Source organism: Mus caroli, unplaced genomic scaffold (assembly GCF_978045245.1).
Source record: "Mus caroli unplaced genomic scaffold, Mus_caroli_1 scaffold_7, whole genome shotgun sequence".
NCBI classification, from domain to species: Eukaryota; Metazoa; Chordata; class Mammalia; order Rodentia; family Muridae; genus Mus; species Mus caroli.
This window is the reverse complement of record NW_028227262.1, coordinates 41,961,741-41,979,766: the sequence shown is the minus strand read 5'-3', so window position 1 is coordinate 41,979,766 and position 18,026 is coordinate 41,961,741. Positions and strand designations below refer to the sequence as shown.

Genomic DNA, 18,026 nt, shown 5'->3' with positions numbered 1-18,026 from the left:
AGTAGTGGCACACTCCTGTTATTTTAACACTCTAGAAGCTGAGGCAAAAGGGTAGTACCAGTGCAGGCCAGGCTGAATAGAAGAACACTATTCCAAAAACAGAAAGAAAGAGAGAGAGAGAGGGGCGGGGAGGGAGGGAAAGAGGGAGGAAAGAAGGAAGGAAGGAAGGAAGGAAGGAAGGAAGGAAGGAAGGAAGGAAGGAAGGAAGGAAAGGAAGGAAGGGAGGGAGGGAAGGAGAGAGGGAGGGAGGGAGGAAGGGAGGAAGGGAGGGAGGGAGGGAGGGAGAGAGGGAGGGAGGGAGGAAGGAAGGAAGAGAGGAAGAAAGACCATACAATATAATGACCCAACAGAGTTCAATAATTAGAAAATGAATTCAGTTTTCTTTATTTAAGGATGAATAGGTCTCTAAAAGCTAAGTATATTTTAAGCCCCTGAGATAAGTATTTATTTGTATATCAACTCACTGTTTAAATTTTAGTGGAATATTGTGGAATAGGAAAAGTGGAATTCTGTTTATTCTTTAGCATAAGTATTGTACAAGGTCAGTTTTTTAGTAGTACCTGCTCTCCAATTAGTGTTAACTATCTTTTAAGTTTTAGTGTTTGGTGATGCATTTTATTCTACATTTCTTCTCATGTGGATATGTGTGTACATACATTCATTCATTATGCATATTCTCAAGTGCATGGATGCACATCTTTGCAAGCACACACACACACATGTGTGTGTGTGTGTGTGTGTGTGAAGGCTACATATTGATACTGGGTATTTTCTTTGGTCATTCTCCATCCTTATTATCTGAGTTAGAGTCTTTCAGTTTAACCCGGAGCTTGCTGATCTAGCTAGTCTGACTAGTCAACGTGCTTCAAGGATCCTTGTCTTTGTCTGTGTGCTGGAAGTCATGGGGTTGGCCCCCACCTAATGACAGTCCTCACACTTGTGGAGTAAGCACATTAGCAGATGAGCCATTCTTTAACCCCTGGAATGATGTGTTTTGAATATTTTTATGCTAAATAAAATTCAAACTAAACAGCCTTTTCTTCTTTTCCTTTCCTAGTACAAAGGAAAAATCAGAATGCCTGACCATTAAGAATGATGGTTGGAGAGTTTTATGGACTGATAAGTCTGTCCACCCAGAATCTAGGAAACAAAATGGTCATGGATAGGCACAGAATGAGGCAGAGAAGGTAGAGAGCAAGGTAGGGGTTTAATAGTAAGGACAACAGCACAAAAAGAAACTCAACACAGTAAAGAATTATTTGTAGGATAAGATTTATTTAAGCTATAAACGTTTATATGTGTGCACTTTTTATGTATGTAGTGTGTGTGTGTGTGTTTTGTGTTGTATAAGATGATGTCAGTAAGAATGAGCATGTTTAGTGTCCTTAACTGGGTTACTCAAAAATATATTAAACTAAAAACACCAAGGTTCCTTGGAGAAGGGATTGATTCTAGGGATATAAAATGGGAATTGTAAGATAAGCTGAGGAATCACTTGGCAAGCACTAGCTGTGAAAACATAAGGGCACGATTTCAAACCCCAGCACACAGGACAGAGAGAGATTCTGGATATGGCTACATGTGTATGCGCTAGTAACCCAGCGCAGCCTAGCTGAAAAATAATAAGCTTTAACTCTCACTCTCTCTCTCTCTCTCTCTCTCTCTCTCTCTCTCTTCCTCTCCCCCTCCCCCATTTGTAGGTGCACACATGTGTATATCACACACTCATAAAAGAGAAGTCTAGAACATCTTTTTGGACCAGAATGTAACAAAATGTTGAGTGATAGAATGCCAACAGGACAGAGACCCCCTACCTCCAAGGATACCATTGGCCAAAATGGGGCATTTTTTAAGCATTAAAATAATAACAGTGATATCCTATAAACTGTTGAATAAAAGAAGAAGTCCTAAGTTGTTGTCAATTTCTGTCAGTAATAGAACAGAGAGATCCCATCAGAGAGACAAGAATGCTCTTCCCTACAGTAGAATGTTACCTGCTACATGTGCATAACTTACATCTATCATAGGAGAAGTTGATGCAGGCAGAAATTTTCTGTATAAACTCAAAATACCTTCCCACAGCTACCCATCAGCCACAAGCAGGAAAATGGTAAAGATGGAGAAGCCAGGAAGACACCATTTTGTGGTTGGTGCTGATGAAAGGGAAAACCAGCAAGTCTAAGATGCAACAGATGACCTTGTGCAGCCTGACTACACATCAGCATCTCTTTGGGTCCATTTCTGATAGTCTTTCCATCCATTTGAATACCTCTCTAAATGAAGATTCATGATGCTCTCAGAAACCCGTTTTCCTCTTAGAAAGATCCAATGATTAGAAAGCCCTTCTTTATTCAGAACTAAAATAGTGCTGTTGCTCTTTCCTTTCTACTGTGGGCAAAAACAAAACAGGCTACTAAGCTTCTGCTTGTAAACCTTTCATGGGTTTGAAAGCTACTATCACACCTCTCTTGATATCTGTGTCTTGTACTGAACACTCTCTGTGATTTTTGCTGGTGTGGGTTTACTAATCTGTCAGTGAATCCAAAGGACAGTAGTGGTTAGCTGTTTCCTGACTAATGCAAAATGCAGCTGGATTATTACCTCCTCAAATTGAAATAACACAAGCAATGAGTGCAGCCTAAGACTGCATTAGCTTTCTTTGGCAGTTACATGAATGCCTCACATACTGAAATATTCATCTTGTCTTTGTGCACTGCCAATCCTGCAATATATACTGAGGTTGCTAATTTCCAAAAGTGCAGCCTTTTGCTGTTATCCATGTTAAGTTTCATCCTAGATTAAAAAAAAAAATCATGGTACAGCTGTAGTCACCGAGATTCTTGATGTTCTTATATTTAGGACATCTTTTTTGATACACATCTTACAAAGTATTGATAAATTAGTTTATCCAGCATTGATTTTATTTTTATTGAAGAATAGGGGCCATCTACAGAGTGTTGAAGATTACCCACAAGCATGTGACCCCAGGATTATTATCATCATTTATCAACAGCCTTTGCTGTGGCATTTAGCTATTATTAAAAGCAGTTCTCTGTACATTTCCCCATAAGTCATTAAAAGTAAACCAGCTATGAGCTCTTTGGCAAGTTCCAAGCCTTTAAAGAGACCTATACTTCTTAAAACCCCCTTCCTAAAAAGGAAATTAAAATTTAAAAAGAGAAAACACAATGCTACCAAACCACACCATCATAGCCATCACAGTTAGGAAATTCGCTCACAAGTGATTCACAATGAATAAACACACACACACACACACACACACACACACACGTCCTTAATAAGCACTTATCTTAGCATTGACAATTTGAAAAGAAATTCTGAAGCAAAGTGAAAGACATGATATGCAGAAAACAACATTAAAACTAGAATCATTGGGCTTAAGGAGATGGCTCAGTAGGTGAATTGTCTTCCATGCAAACATGAGAATCCAAATTTATGTCCCAAAACACACATAGAGCTATATGTGTGTTTTGTATCTGTAATTCCAGAATTCCTACCATGAGACAGGATATGGAGATAAAAGAAATCTCAGAGGCTCACCAGCCAGCCATGCAGGTGTGCCCACATGACCAACAGAGGGACTCTGTCAAGCAGGGTAGAGAGCATGGACTGGCACACAAAGTAAATGTTTTACCTCTGCATGTGCATGAAATATATGCATCCCTCTCCTCACAGCAAGACACATGAACACTTTTAAATTGAATTATTTTCCCATATGATAATAATTTTAAAATAGTGTATATTCAGTGTAAAATTATTCATTTTATTGTGGCATTTTTATACATGTGCATTATGGGCATTGGTAATATTCAATCCCTGTTACCCTCTTACATCCTTCCCTGCCTTCCTTATGCTTCCTTTTCTTTCCACAACATCACAACATATCATATGTGTATATACATATATACATATCACATGTATGTTATATATTGAATATACATGTATATATACATATATTTTCAATATATTATTTGAATATAATATTTGAGTATATATTCTCAACTATATATATATATATACATACATAAAACATATATGTGAGATACAGATATAGATATAGATGACATAGATACACCAGCCCTGCCTGGAATTCACCATGTAGACCATGCTGGCCTTAAACTCATAGAGATCCTCCTGCCTCTGCCTACTGTGTGCTGAGATTAAAGAAGTGCACCACAATACCCAGCCTTCTACATATTATTGTTATTAAATCTAAATTCCATACACAAGAGACAACATATGGATAACTTTCTTCAACTGGCTTATGTCATTTCACATGTTGGGTTCTGGTTTTATCCATTTCCCTTCAAATAATGTAATTTCTTCCTGTTTTTATGGCCAAAACTCCATCCCACGTTTTCTTTATTCTTTCCCCATTCATCTGCTGATGGACATCAAGGCTGATTTTGTAATCTGGTGATTGTGGGTAGTGCTACAATAACCATGACTGTGTGAGCATCTCTGTTTTAGAACCAAAACCACTTATCTCAACAGACAATATCTCTCATTCAGAATATATTTTCACCCATCATCAAGTAAACACAGAAAATGGCTTGGATATATGTTATCTCATGTGCACACCTATTTGTTAATCTAGTTGTCTAATGATTAACTGTTTCTGTGGTTGTTAAATTCTTTTAAACAAAGGAGTTGGTTTATATAGAAAACAGTGCAGAAAATAAAATAATTTCCATAAACTCTTAATAGCTTAAGTGGGTAGTAAAGAAGTGTCAGTCAGACTGTATTCTACATTCCTGGCTTTGTTGCTCTCCATGGTGGAAACAGGAAACAAGCACAGAATGGATGGTGTCTTTGGTCCTACTTACTGTTGTCACTTAATAGCAATCAGATTCAAACAGCATCGTGAGTTGTAATTGCTTCTGAGACTTCTGTGCACAGAACAATAGTGAGAGTGACTTGTCAAAACAGAAGTCATAAATACAGGTCCTTCGTGATCATGATGAATTAAAACCAAAGGAAGGGAGACAGTTTGTTTTCACAAGAAGCCATCTGTTTCTTTGTGTATGGCGGTTGTATTCAAATTTAAGGAAATTAATCCAGTAAAAGCATCAGAATTCATAACACAGTAAATGAGAGTGCCGAAGAAGTAAACATTGATAAAAACCAAGGACCTAATGAGGTTTTCAAGCTCCTTAGTTTAATCTTCTCTGGTCCCTGGGAGACCTCTCTGGTGTGTGGACATGCACGACTTACTTTACATTGATTGTTGCTACTTCAGAGCTCAGAGCATGAATTGGCAACAAGCACTAAATTAATGAATTAGCTGTTGTCAGTACTACAACTCGGCCAGCATGATCCTTTGTGTGAGAAACCCCTCTGGTCCTTAGTTAACAGGCATTAGATTTTATTAGCAAAAAATAAATAAATAAATAAATTCTGTACAAGATCCCTGAGTGTGCTGGGAATGTGGCTCAGTGCTGTAAGGTATGCAAAGCCATGGGTTCAATGTCCAACACAAAAGGAGAGAAGTTAAACAAAGGAAAAAAAAAAAAAACAATTTCAAATGCCTGTAGACTTTGGTGTATGTGAAGACTCTTTGCTGCTGACCCAGATATTGTCAGGGAATAGAGCCTGGTCATTTGACTCTCCTAAGTTTGGTGTGTAGGCTTACCACTTAAGGCAACATTTTAGGCATCACTGGCTATGATCTTCCTGTAGCAGTAAGTTAATTACTTCTTCAATACTGCTTGTATCCTGAGGCAGAAATTCTTAGAATCCTTTCAGCACGTAAATATTTTCAGTTGACTCTGATAGGCTTTACGAGCAGCTGACTGAGACAGATGCAGATACTTACAGCCAAGCATTGAACTGAAGTCTAGGACCCCTGTGGAAGAGTTAGGGAAAGGACTGAAGGAGCCATAGAGGATTGCAATCCCATAGGAAGAATATTAACAAATTTATTAATGTTAACAATATTAACTAATCCATACCCCTCAGAGCTCCCAGAAACTAAGCCACCAACCAAAGAGCATATATGGGCTGGTACTTGGCTCCCAGCACATATTTAGCAGAGGCCTGCCTGATCTGGCCTCAGTGGGAAAGGCTGTGCCTAATTCTGTAGAAGCTAGATGCCCCAGGGAAGGGGGATGAAGGTCAGGGCGAAGTGGGGGTGGGTAGGTGGATGGGTGGGTGGGTAGGTAGGGGAACACCTTCTCAAAAGCAGAGAGGAGCGGGATGGGGTGAAGAACTCGGGGGCAGGGGAACAAGAAGGGGGCAACATTTGGAATGTAAGTAAATAAAGATATTTAATAAGAAAAAGAAAGGAAGGGAGAGAGAGAGAGAGAGAGAGAGAGAGAGAGAGAGAGAGAGAGAGAGATCACCAAACCAACTACTTCCCTTCTGTTCTAGGTTCTACACTGCCACATAAAGTTTGTTGTTGTTGCTGTTGTTGTTGTTGTTTGTTTGTTTTTGTGGAGGGCTAGGAGGAGTTTGGTGGTGGTGGAGATTGAATTTAGATTTTTTTTTTCGTATGTACGCAGGGAGCGTGCTTTACTTCTGAGCTGCATCCACAATTCTTGTTTCCTTTCAAATTCCAGACCCGACAAAGGTGATGGTTCCTCCTTCCAGCATGGATGTCACTGTAGGAGAAAGCATTGTTCTTCCATGCCAGGTAACACATGATCACTCCCTGGACATTGTGTTTACGTGGACATTTAATGGACACTTGATAGACTTTGACAAGGATGGAGACCACTTTGAAAGAGTTGGAGGGGTAAGTATTAATGTCATACTATCCATAGGAAACAGTATACCACAGGTTCTGCAAAGTGACCCGAATTAATTTGTTTGGATTTACTTGGAAACAAATGTAAAGTCATTGTGGAAGCAGGTTATTTCACAGAACGCTCGATTAATTTCTGCTCTTTTCTACATTCCTTATTACATAAATGATGTCATATGTAGCATGCATAGCAAACCTGATGTCAAGTAAGTTGTTCGCTGCTGTGTGTGGAGAAGGATACTAAGGTTCATAGGAGTTATATAAAATGCCTTTTCTCCACATCTGCTAAATGAAATGCCTCAGCTTTGAACCTCACACCACAAGCTCTACTCCCATATCATAAAACATCCCACCAGAGGGTTAATGATAGTCTTAAAGATAGTTTCCTTGTATGCCTTAGGCAGCAATTCTATTCCTCTGTGGTCCTATGGGAGACTCATCATCATAAAGTTGGTACTTGCTCTCTTGATTTTGCAAATACACTGAGGTGATTTATCATCTCCATGGAGTCTGAATCCAAATGCTTCAATTTTTGAAATGCCTTACTTTTCAGGACAATATATATAATCATTGAATATGTGCCAAGATATGGTTAAATCTAGAAACAATTTATTCTACCACAAACATTTTCCACAATTATTTTTCTGCATTATCACAGTTCTGCATTCCCATTGGTAATGTATATTCACTCTGATGACCACTTTCTTGGAAGGACTAACCAGAAAGTACCAGGGTATAAAACTGAGACTAAAATTTGAAAGGCTCTTTCCTCCCTTAACTGCTATAGAAATATGATTTACTGATTTGCCTATCTCACCCTCTGTGTGCCCTTTTAGATAGATCCCCTGAAATTAACAACTCTGTCTATGAGATATATTGGGAATATATTTTCAACATAACTAATTAATAACTCTGCCCATTACATGCATGCTTAGTTTGTTAGAGTTTGGCTTGCAGAACATGAAAAGAGATTTGAGTGACTATTCTCTCAATCACCCCAAGGATGCTATATAAATAATATCACTTTGGATACACAGGCGAGAAGTTAATTTATCACACCAGTGGCTGTCTCTGTTTGTTAGGCATTCTCTCTTGGAAGATTGGTTGAGTAAGGCTGGATGAGATCACTATTATTAAGCATTCTGGATCTCTTTCACATGGCCCAGATTAGTGAGTGTCTTGGTTTGGCTTTTATTGCTGTGAAGAGACACCATGACCAAGGCAACTGTAATAAAAGGCATTGAAAAAAAAAAAAAGCATGGCAGGCTGCAGGCAGATATACATGGTGCTAGAGAAGGAGCTGGGAGTTCTATATCTTGATCTGAAGGCATTCAGAAGTAGACTGTCTTCTGCAGACAGCTAGGAGGAGGCTTTCTCCTACATAGGGCAGAACTTGAGCACTAGGAAACCTTGACACACTGCCTTCAACAAGGCCACACCTATTCCAATAAGGCCACACTTCCTAATAGTACCATTGTCCAGGGGCCAATCATATTCAAACCACCACAGTGAAAGATAGTCTACTTCATTAAAAGCATTGTTGACATCAAATACCTTAAAGTCTAAAAATATACTTAGCCTCATACTTATCACAAAAGAAATATATTTGAAACTCTAATGGCTGCATTCTCTGAAAGAAGAGTAATATTAACTGTAATAACAGGGCAGCATATGTTGAGAAAACCCCTTCTCAACTAAACTAAATAGTTGTTTTTCACATTAAAACCAGATTCATGGGCAAAATCAATATAAAAATTAAGATTTCTGAGAATCTCATGAGCAGTAGCCAATTAGTATGGATTGATGATTGATGAATAATAGGCAGAAGCTGGAAAGGACCCAGATGTCCCTCAACAGAGGAATGGATACAGAAAATGTGGTACATTTACACAGCTATTAAAAACAATGACTTCATGAAATTCTTAGGCAAATGGATGGAACTATTCATTTATATATAGATAAGTCAGGTGCTGGCAGAGCCTCTCAGATGATAGCCATACCAGGCTCCTGTCTGCAAGCACATCTTGCCTTCCATCCACAGACACAAATATGGTGATTTTTAATAGGGGTCTTTAAATGGTGAGGGTTAGAGAGATGGTTCAGCAATTAAGAAAATTTCATCCTGAGTGAGGTAGCTCTGACCCAAAAGGATATGTATGGTATGCACTCACTGATAAGTGGATATTAGCCCATAAGCTCGGAATACCTGAGATACAATTCACAGACCACATGAAGCTCAAAAAGAAGGAAGACCAAAGTGTGAGTACTTTGGTCCTTCTTAGAAGGAGGAACAAAATACACATTAGAGGAGATACAGAGAGAAAGTGTGGAGCAGAGACTGAAAGAAAGGTCATCTAGAGACTGATCCCTACCCCCAAACAATGACACCCAGGAATCCATCCCATATACAGTTACCAAACCCAGACACTATTGTGGATGCCAAGAAGTACTTGCTGACAGGAGCCTGAGAGGCTGGGCCAGTGCCTGAAAAATACAGAGGTGGATGCCCTCAGCCAACTATTGGAGCTATGAAAGCAACCATGGAGGAGCTAGAGAAAGACTGAAGGAGCTGAAGGGGTTTGCAACCCCATAGGAGGTACAACAATATGAACCAACCAGTACCCCCAGAGCTGCCAGGGACTAAACCACCAACCAAAGAGTACACATGGAGGGCCCCATGGCTCCAGCCCCTTATTTACCAGAGGATAGCCTTGTGGAACATCCATGTGAGGAGAGGCTCTCGGTCCTATGAAGTCTCGATGCCCCAGTGTAGGGTAATGCTAGGACAAGGAAGTGGGAATGGGTTGGTTGTTGAGCAGGGGAGGGGAAATGGGATAGGGGATTTTCAGGGGGGAAACCAGGAAACGGAATAACATTTGAAATGTAAATACAGAAAATATCTAATAAAAAAAGACAGTAGTCAAATACACATGATATGCAAATAAAACTTGGAACTTTAAGAAAAGAAAATAGAAAAGAGCCCTGGCCAATAAGACCTAGTAGCCAGTATGTACTTTTTCAGCTAAGATGTAGAGGAAGCATCTTAATGAAGCAAAGAACCAAGGAATCTTATCATATACAGAAGGACTCTCATTCAACCATCTGTAATGAGACACACCTGTAATACCAGCATTCAGGACCTGGGTTTCATACATGCTTGGGCTATGTAGTGGTATAATGCATCCTGCTCTCAATAGGAAGACTTTGTCTTGATGATGATGATGATTAAAAATAGCTTTTGTTTTCTTTCCATATAAACATTCCATTTCTCTCCTCTCTACTGCTACAAGTGAAGAGAGGGAAGTAAGTTAGCCACCAGTGTCACCCATGGTGATAATTTTAAGATTTCACAGTTGAGGAGGAAACTGTGTGCCATTCTGAACTCAGCCCCATTTACATTTGTGCTTCCCAAGTCAATGTAATGAAACAATGCTGGACAGATTCAGCCTATTGGGTTTTGAGGAAAGCTGTTGTTCTGTTACTGTTAGTGGTGTTCTCCGATGTCCTCCCGTTCTCTTTCAGAACAGAACAGGGACCCCAGTTGGAATAGGGGTTAAATACCCTGCTACTCTTTTCTTCTTTCTAGTAGGAACATAAATGTAGGCCTCAGGAATAGTTTGGTTTCTCTAAAGGAGAGAGCAGCCTCACTCCGTGAGACTAATTCAATCCTTTAATTTTTTTTTCAGTTTGATCTCAAAGCTATAAATCTCATCAAAATTTAAGAATAGCTAATTCCAATAGAGCTTCCACCTTAAAATCAACATAGCTCCTACCTTAAAATTAATATGGTGATTTCTTATTAGTCATTTTATTTGTTTACATTTCAAATTTTATTCCCCTTTCTGGTCTCCCCTCCATGAAATCCCCATCCCATCCCCTCCCCTTTGCCTCTAAGAGGGTGCTCCTCCACCAATACAGCCACTCTCACCTCACCCCTCTAGCATTCCCCTTCTCTAGGGCATCAAACCTCCACAGAACCAAGGGCATCCCTTCCCACTGATGACAGATGAGGCAATCCTCTGCTACATATATAGTGGGAGCCATGGACCAGCCCATATATATTCTTTGGTTGGTGGTTTAGTCCCTGGAAGCTCTGAGGGGTCCAATTAATCGATGCTGTTGTTCTTCCTATGAGGTTGTGATCCCCTTCAGCTCCTTCAGCCCTTCCCCTAACTCTTCCATTGGGGTTCCCGGGCTCAGTCCAATGGTTGGCTGTGAGTATCTGCATCTGTCTTAGTCAGGTTCTGGCAGAGCCTCTCAGATGATAGCCATACTAGGCTTCTGTCTGCAAGCACATCTTGCCTTCCATCCACAGACACAAATATGATGATTTTTAATAGGGTTTTTAAATGGTGAGGGCTAGAGAGGTGGTTCAGCAATTAAGAGCACTGGCTGATCTTCCAGAGGACCCAGGTTCAATTTCCAGCATCCACATGGCAGCTCACAACTGTCTGTAACTCCTGTCCCAGGGGATCTGACACTCTCACACAGATATACATGTAGTCAAATCACTAATGTACATAAAAAAATAACAACAACCAAATCAATATGGCTTCTACCTTAAAATCAATATAGCTTCCATTTTAAAATATGTATGTCAACTACCTTAAAATCACCCCTCTGTAAACATTTCCTTTATGGGGCTTAGTTGTTATTTAAATTGCTACTTAAAGGCCCATCATGTGAACTATCTAAGGTTCAGAATGCTGATTCCCTTTACCTACAAGGTGCATAATCATTTATCAATTATCTCCTTATTACATATTAGCTCCTGAATGCTCACAAAAACCCTATGAAATAGACTAGTAATTATTTTCCCATTTTTTATACTGAGATGTGGTCAGTAAATAGTGGAATTTGGTGAGAACACAAGGGTTTTAAATAAAAGAACTTTCAGATTAAAAAAAAATATCTGAGCTCTTCTAGAATTAGGCTTAAGGTCTTTGACATGATTTTCTCACAAAGAAAATTGATCACGGCCATCAATAAGACAAGTTTAAATTTACTTTATGATTCATAGTTTGTGAATGGATTTCACATAGATATCCAGACTCATTTGATTCTCACAACATTGCACAGTGGGGAAGGCATACTTCTTTGAAAGGTCAATAAATTGAGAGGCAGACAGATTAAGAATCTTAGATGAAATCACACAGCAGGCATGGGCCCCAAACAACTAAGTCTCCAAACTGAGCCTCTGCTTCTAGGACATACTCCTGTCTTTCTTCTTCTAATCCTAGTTGCAACAATTGGACCTCCTGACTTCTTCTTTGCCCCAAGTAAATATGAATGTGACCTGTTTTACTGAAACAAAAAAAGAAACTAAGGGCTTGTTGCTTTCAAATAGGAATAAGTTCTTTCCTGGAGGGGAGTATATAACTACCATCAATAACAAGGGTTGGGGCTGGTCTGTTGAACATGGTGACCTAAATTCAATCCCTGTAACTCAAAGAAAACTCAGCCATAGTAGCACATGGATCCCAATTGGAGGAGACAGAAACAGGCAGATTCCCTTGGCTGGTCTTCCAGCCAGCCTCATCTACTTGGCAAGTTTTAGGCCAGTAGGAGACCTTGTGTCAAATGACAATGGGGATAATGCTTAAGGAATGATAAATGAGGTGTACTCTCTACACATGCACATTCCACATACATATACAAGCACATACACAAACATGTCTAGACTTTACATATATACATACACACAGAAAACAACAGAGATCAGAACTGTTGTTTGCTGCATACATGACTTAAAGTTGTCTAGCCTTCTTATGTTAGAGTTTTCTCATTTGTAAATAAGCTAACAAGACTACCTGCTGCACAGAACATGTTGGAACTGAGTGTGTTAACATAGCTAAAGCACTAGAAAGTCCTAGGTGTACACAAAATTCTACAGAGAGTCACTCTTTGGAGAAATAGCAGCTTCAAAGTCTGTGTCAACCTCTTGGTCTGTAGTTTGAATTCAGAAAAAAAAAATTCTAACCCATGAAGTGGTCACATCCTTACTCTCCAAGCTTGTCAATATCAAGGCTGTGAAACCAAACTCCAGGGTAGAACAGTCGTGTGGAGACATCACATTGTATTTATAAAAAGTGGTTTTCTGGTAAGCAGTGGAGAAATGGATGCAGGGCACATAGGCATCTACACAAGGATGTAATTAGTCCTATTCATCTGCTAATCAAACATGCATTTGGCATTTGGAAAACAAATTAGCACTATTCCACACTAGATGATTCAAGATTTCCTTAGAGAGTCTGGCCTTCAAAATCCTTTAATTCAAACCTGAGAGCAATCAAAATGCTGGCTGCAAGACAGGGTGCTGCTAAAAAATGCAGATGCCTCTTAATGGAGGTTCACCTCCTCTTTCCAAATATAGAATTTCAAAGTCTAATAATGCTAGTACAGGAAATAGGCTGAGAAACAGGCTGAAGGGAACCTATAAGGCTCGATCAAAAGCTGCATTGTGTAACTTTGAGTGATGCCAGGGCGGGTAGCAGACTGATCCAGACACCTGAGCTCCTGTTGAAGATAAGCTCTCTGACAACTTTGGTGTTCTTATCTCTCAGGCTGGCTCCCCTAGTTCTAATAGCCGTGGCATGCATCACTAATGTTCTCATCAGCTGGTGTAAAATAAATCCATTAGTCATAGTGTCCTTCATGTGATAATGATATTTAGGGCTCATTAAAAAGTAATTGTAGCCACTTTCCTCTACTTTATCAGCAGGATTCAGCTGGTGATTTGATGATCCGAAACATCCAACTGAAGCATGCTGGGAAGTATGTCTGCATGGTCCAAACAAGTGTAGACAAACTCTCTGCTGCTGCGGACCTGATTGTAAGAGGTATCCAACTTTTATTTTTATTTCTTATTGCTTGCTTTTTGCCCTTTCAATATTTATATGATATGTACTCTACCACAGCAATATAAAACCTCAATGGTTTTGAATTATGTTAAAACAGCATAAGTTAACCATAGTGCATAGTGATTAACAGTCTATATAAATTTTCTGAACATGTATTTTTCATGAAAAAAAAAATGGATAACCAGAAAGTACACTGAGAAAGTCCAGTTCTCATATTGAATTGAATATCCAAGTTATGACTACTGAGTTGACAGGTGTTCTAGAATAACTTTAGATTAACAAAAACAATTAGTTTGAAAAGTAATTCAGCTAGCCCTTTTGTGTTTCACCTGAACTGAACCACATTAGTGTTTTAAGCTAGTAGTGTAACAGGGGCTTAAGTAAACTCCTTTCCCCTAAAATTATTAGGGTTGTGTTTACTACTCTGGAGACAGTAGGATCTGGGAGAATCAAGTTGACAAATGAGGCAAACCAAAGGACTCATACAATAGCCAACTTTATTCAGTGCATCAGACAACTTATACTCTGAGAGTTAGGAAATGTCACCTAAGTAAAGTTCTCATGGGTTCAAGCTGTATTCAATCACAAGGACAAGTCACACATGGCAAAAATATTTTTTTCCATAGAAGCATATAAACATTTAATTGAATAACACCAACAAGCAATAATGAGTAATCTGAAGTAAACTCATTCCTATATGCTACACCTTGGAAAACACATTCTAAGAACAATTTTTGTGTTTTGAAGAAGCTGAGGTCACAAGACTCTTTTTTTGTTTGTTTGTTTGTTTGTTTTGTTTTGTTTTACTTGGAGTGTTCTCACAAGCACCCAGCGTTCTCTTAGCACAATTGGATTTCTTGTCCATGTTCCTTGGTTTTAAAATATAACTTGATAAGGAAACAAACACCAACTTGCTTGGAATGTAGTGAATAGGAGTACATTTCCATACTGAACATTGACCTTGAAGAGACTCTTATTACTAACTTAAACTGTGCAGAGATGACTACCATAAATGAGTCTACTAGCTGGAGAAAATTCCAGAATTCAAATCAGTTTATAAAAGAAATGTAAGGTTTTAAGATATTTTTAAAGAGGAACTTGCTTCAAACTCACTGCCTCAACCTCTTGAATGCTGAAGTTTACAGATGTGTGCCACCACACCTAACCAACAGCAAAAAGAAAACGGGAGTTGTCGGGTGATTGCAGTACCCTTAGAGACCTGAAGAGGGCAGGTGATCCCAGTGATTTCCCAGGAGTAATAGATGGTTGTGAGCTACTTTAAGATTGCTGAGATTTGAGCATGGGTCCTGTGGAAGAGCAGCCAGTGTTCTTAACCATTGAGCCATCTCTAACCCATCAAAAGAAAAGAAAATTCAAAGAAAATTAAAAACTCTGTGAAACTGTGTACCCAACAGGTTTTTGTCTTTTTGTCTATCATTTAAGTCTTAAACTTGCAATCAGGCTGAAGATATAATTGCATGGTATAGCATTTGCCCAGCAGGCATTAAAGCCTTGGGCTCCACACCCAACTCTGCTAAACAAAGGAGCAAACAAACAAAAGCCAACCCAGAACACCAAGATAATCTCAGGCCCCAAAACTCATTAATCAGGATCCCTAACTGTTGGTGATGGAGATTTTTGGCTGGCCACCTGAGCCTAAAATACAAACCCTGGCTCAGGATCAGAGGCAGGGTGAATCTGAGTGTACAGGGAATAAGCTATTTTGAGAATCAATACAAAGTATTGCTGTATGCCCTGAGCAGATGTGAGAGGGAAATGCACAGGAATTAGCAACTCAATTGTCAAGAGAGGTTAAAGAAATACTGCATTCTCATTATGGCTGCTTTAGCTACCTGTTAATTGCCTTAAAAGAATGTGAGCCATAAAGTTAAAGGTCAGATAAAAAAATTGAATATTATATTTTCAACTTAGGTAGATCTGCCCACAGAATAATGTATAGAAATGTGTTTATTTCCATTTTAAAAACACACCAGAGCTGATCTACTCTCCCCTTAGGGACAAAGGAATTCTGTTGCTGGTAATTTATCCTCTACTTAATTAGGATAATGTTCAGATCAGCAGTTTAAAAACCAATAAATTAGACTAATAAATATTTAAATCAGTAGTACTTGAAGTTCTTAAATGATATTGTATACTTCATTTCCCAGAAAATAGCATTGCATACCAAAAGGAATTTGCAAACGCAGTCTAAAAGAAACTCTAGCCTAATCAGTTAATAAGGCCAATAAATTAATATGACACTTAAAGCCACAATCTTTCATCTTATCTCCTCCTGCTCTGTCCTTGCATCTTTCATCCACATTGCTGTGAGGAGACAGAAATGTATTCCACTGCCCTTAAGAGGTTTTTATATTTAGAACAAGTATGGGTTTTTATGTTGACTCTGGAACCTTTAATTCCCCGATGTCTGCTTTACCTAATCTGCAACTGTCTCATGGCCACCAGCAAGGCCACCCTTCCCTGAGCAAGAGGCAGACACCAGCATCAAAATAGTTGTCCTTGTGCTGTGACAAAAAAAAAGTCTCATGTTTTGTTCAGGGGACATTTTGTAGTTGCTGTTGTCGCTGTTGTTGAAAGAGGGGTCCAATTTTCTAACAACAAAGTAAACAGTCCCTAAGAGCACAGCTATGCACTGGTGGGGATAGTGACAAGAAGAAAAAGGATGACAGGGTCCCCAAAAGCATCTTCCTCCCTCTAGTGCCAGGCCCTTACCACCCCTTCATTTGCTTCCTACACAGTGGCCACAAAGGGACTCAGATAGCTCCTATTGATTTAATTCTGTGAGTGGTTTAAAGGGAACACTTTTCTATTTGTGGGAGATTCTAAAGGCTCTCGAACAACATTCATAAAGAAAAAGGGTAGAAATACCAGGAGGAGAATGCTGGTCTGATACAAAGGAGCATAGATTGTCTTCTGGACTTTGCCTGGTTATTAGGAGAAAAGACCAAAGGTCACCTCAGGTCTGACTAGATGACATTAGACTGGCTTGCTGAAATGTCACCATGGAAAATTAATCAGTTCCAACATACACATTTGCAGGCATTTCATTCAGGAGTGGGAGAAAGAAGATAGATTTAGCCTCACCTGTGAGTCTATAAAAGTGATTTTTAAAGAAGCAGAGAGAATGCAAGGTGTTCATAAAGGTGAAGGAGATTTCCAAACAGAATCTTACCTGGCAAATTTCCATTATTTTTCCCCTACTCCATTAGAGGTGGCCTTTTTACCTTGTCCCTGCGGCACAGCCCAGTAATCTTTTGACAATATATTTGATTGCTAATTTAGGTATCAGAAAAAAAAAAAAAAAAACCTTCTTAGGAATCTCTCCTTATGTCTGCCCAACAAGTAAGGGTTTAGCACCTAAAACACTCATCATCACCTTCTATTTCAAGGTGATAAATTGGTGATATCTAAGCTACATTTTAAAAAGCACATTTAACTGTCTGGCCACAGCTTCTAATACTGGCAGCTAGGAAAGTTCTGGGTCTTTCCTTTGACCCTATTGATGTTTCACCTCCTAATTGTTTTTCTATCCCTCTGTGTATGATATCCAGACTGCCATTTAAATAGGATTTCTTCCCTCTTCAATGGTTTAAGTACATGGAAGTAGAGAAACAGTAACCATCAGAAAGATAAGTAGAAAAATATAGGTATTATTTATAGAAACTAACATGTTAGACTCCAACCCAATTTTGGAATTACTTCAAAGAGGAAGATGGTTTTATGACTCTTGAGAACTGACCATTTTCACAGTAGTCCCTTTGCTGAATGCAGTGTAGATGGCAGATGGAGCCCCAATATTCTCTCCCAACATCATCAGGACATTCCATTGTAATTTTTTTCTTTGCCTATTTCTGTTTTCCCCTATATTCTGTGAGCCTCTGCAAGGAAGCAACATGTGTCAGCTCATTGCTATAGTTTCAAAGTTAAACTATGTTCTTGTTACCCAATAGATTTTTTTAAAGAAATTATAGAATGGACATGTAGATAGTTAAACAAATGATTAAGTGATTCAGTACCCCGTTTAAGTAAGTAGGTTATATACTTGGACATTTGAGTATGCTGTCTAATTCTGAATGCCTTGCCCTCTCTTAGGTCCTCCAGGTCCGCCCGAGGCTGTGACCATAGATGAAATCACAGACACCACTGCTCAGCTTTCTTGGAGACCAGGACCTGACAACCACAGCCCCATCACCATGTATGTTATCCAAGCTAGGACTCCATTCTCCGTGGGCTGGCAAGCAGTCAATACAGGTACCATACTGCATGCTGGGTGCTGTTATCTGTCAGAGACTTCTAGAATAAAGTGTGAATGAAATATGGAAGAAGCTAAGCCATTTAAGTCAACACAGTTGCAAATGATACATTGCATCTGCATCTCCCAG

At 39.2% G+C, this 18,026-nt stretch overlaps 1 protein-coding gene across 12 annotated transcripts in view; it reads left to right on the top strand.

The window, feature by feature from the left end:
• LOC110295865 (contactin-4) overlaps positions 1-18,026 on the top strand; it is a 1,019,336-nt gene that overhangs the window by 969,823 nt on the left and 31,487 nt on the right. For 10 of the 12 annotated variants that reach the window (XM_029478665.2, XM_029478667.2, XM_029478669.2 and 7 more), the window contains 3 exons: positions 6,579-6,754; positions 13,482-13,602; positions 17,737-17,895. In XM_029478665.2, coding sequence (XP_029334525.1) covers positions 6,579-6,754; positions 13,482-13,602; positions 17,737-17,895 — 456 coding nt within the window. The remainder of the gene's footprint in view (positions 1-6,578; positions 6,755-13,481; positions 13,603-17,736; positions 17,896-18,026) is intronic. The other 2 variants (XM_085840201.1, XM_085840203.1) reach the window with 1 other exon arrangement.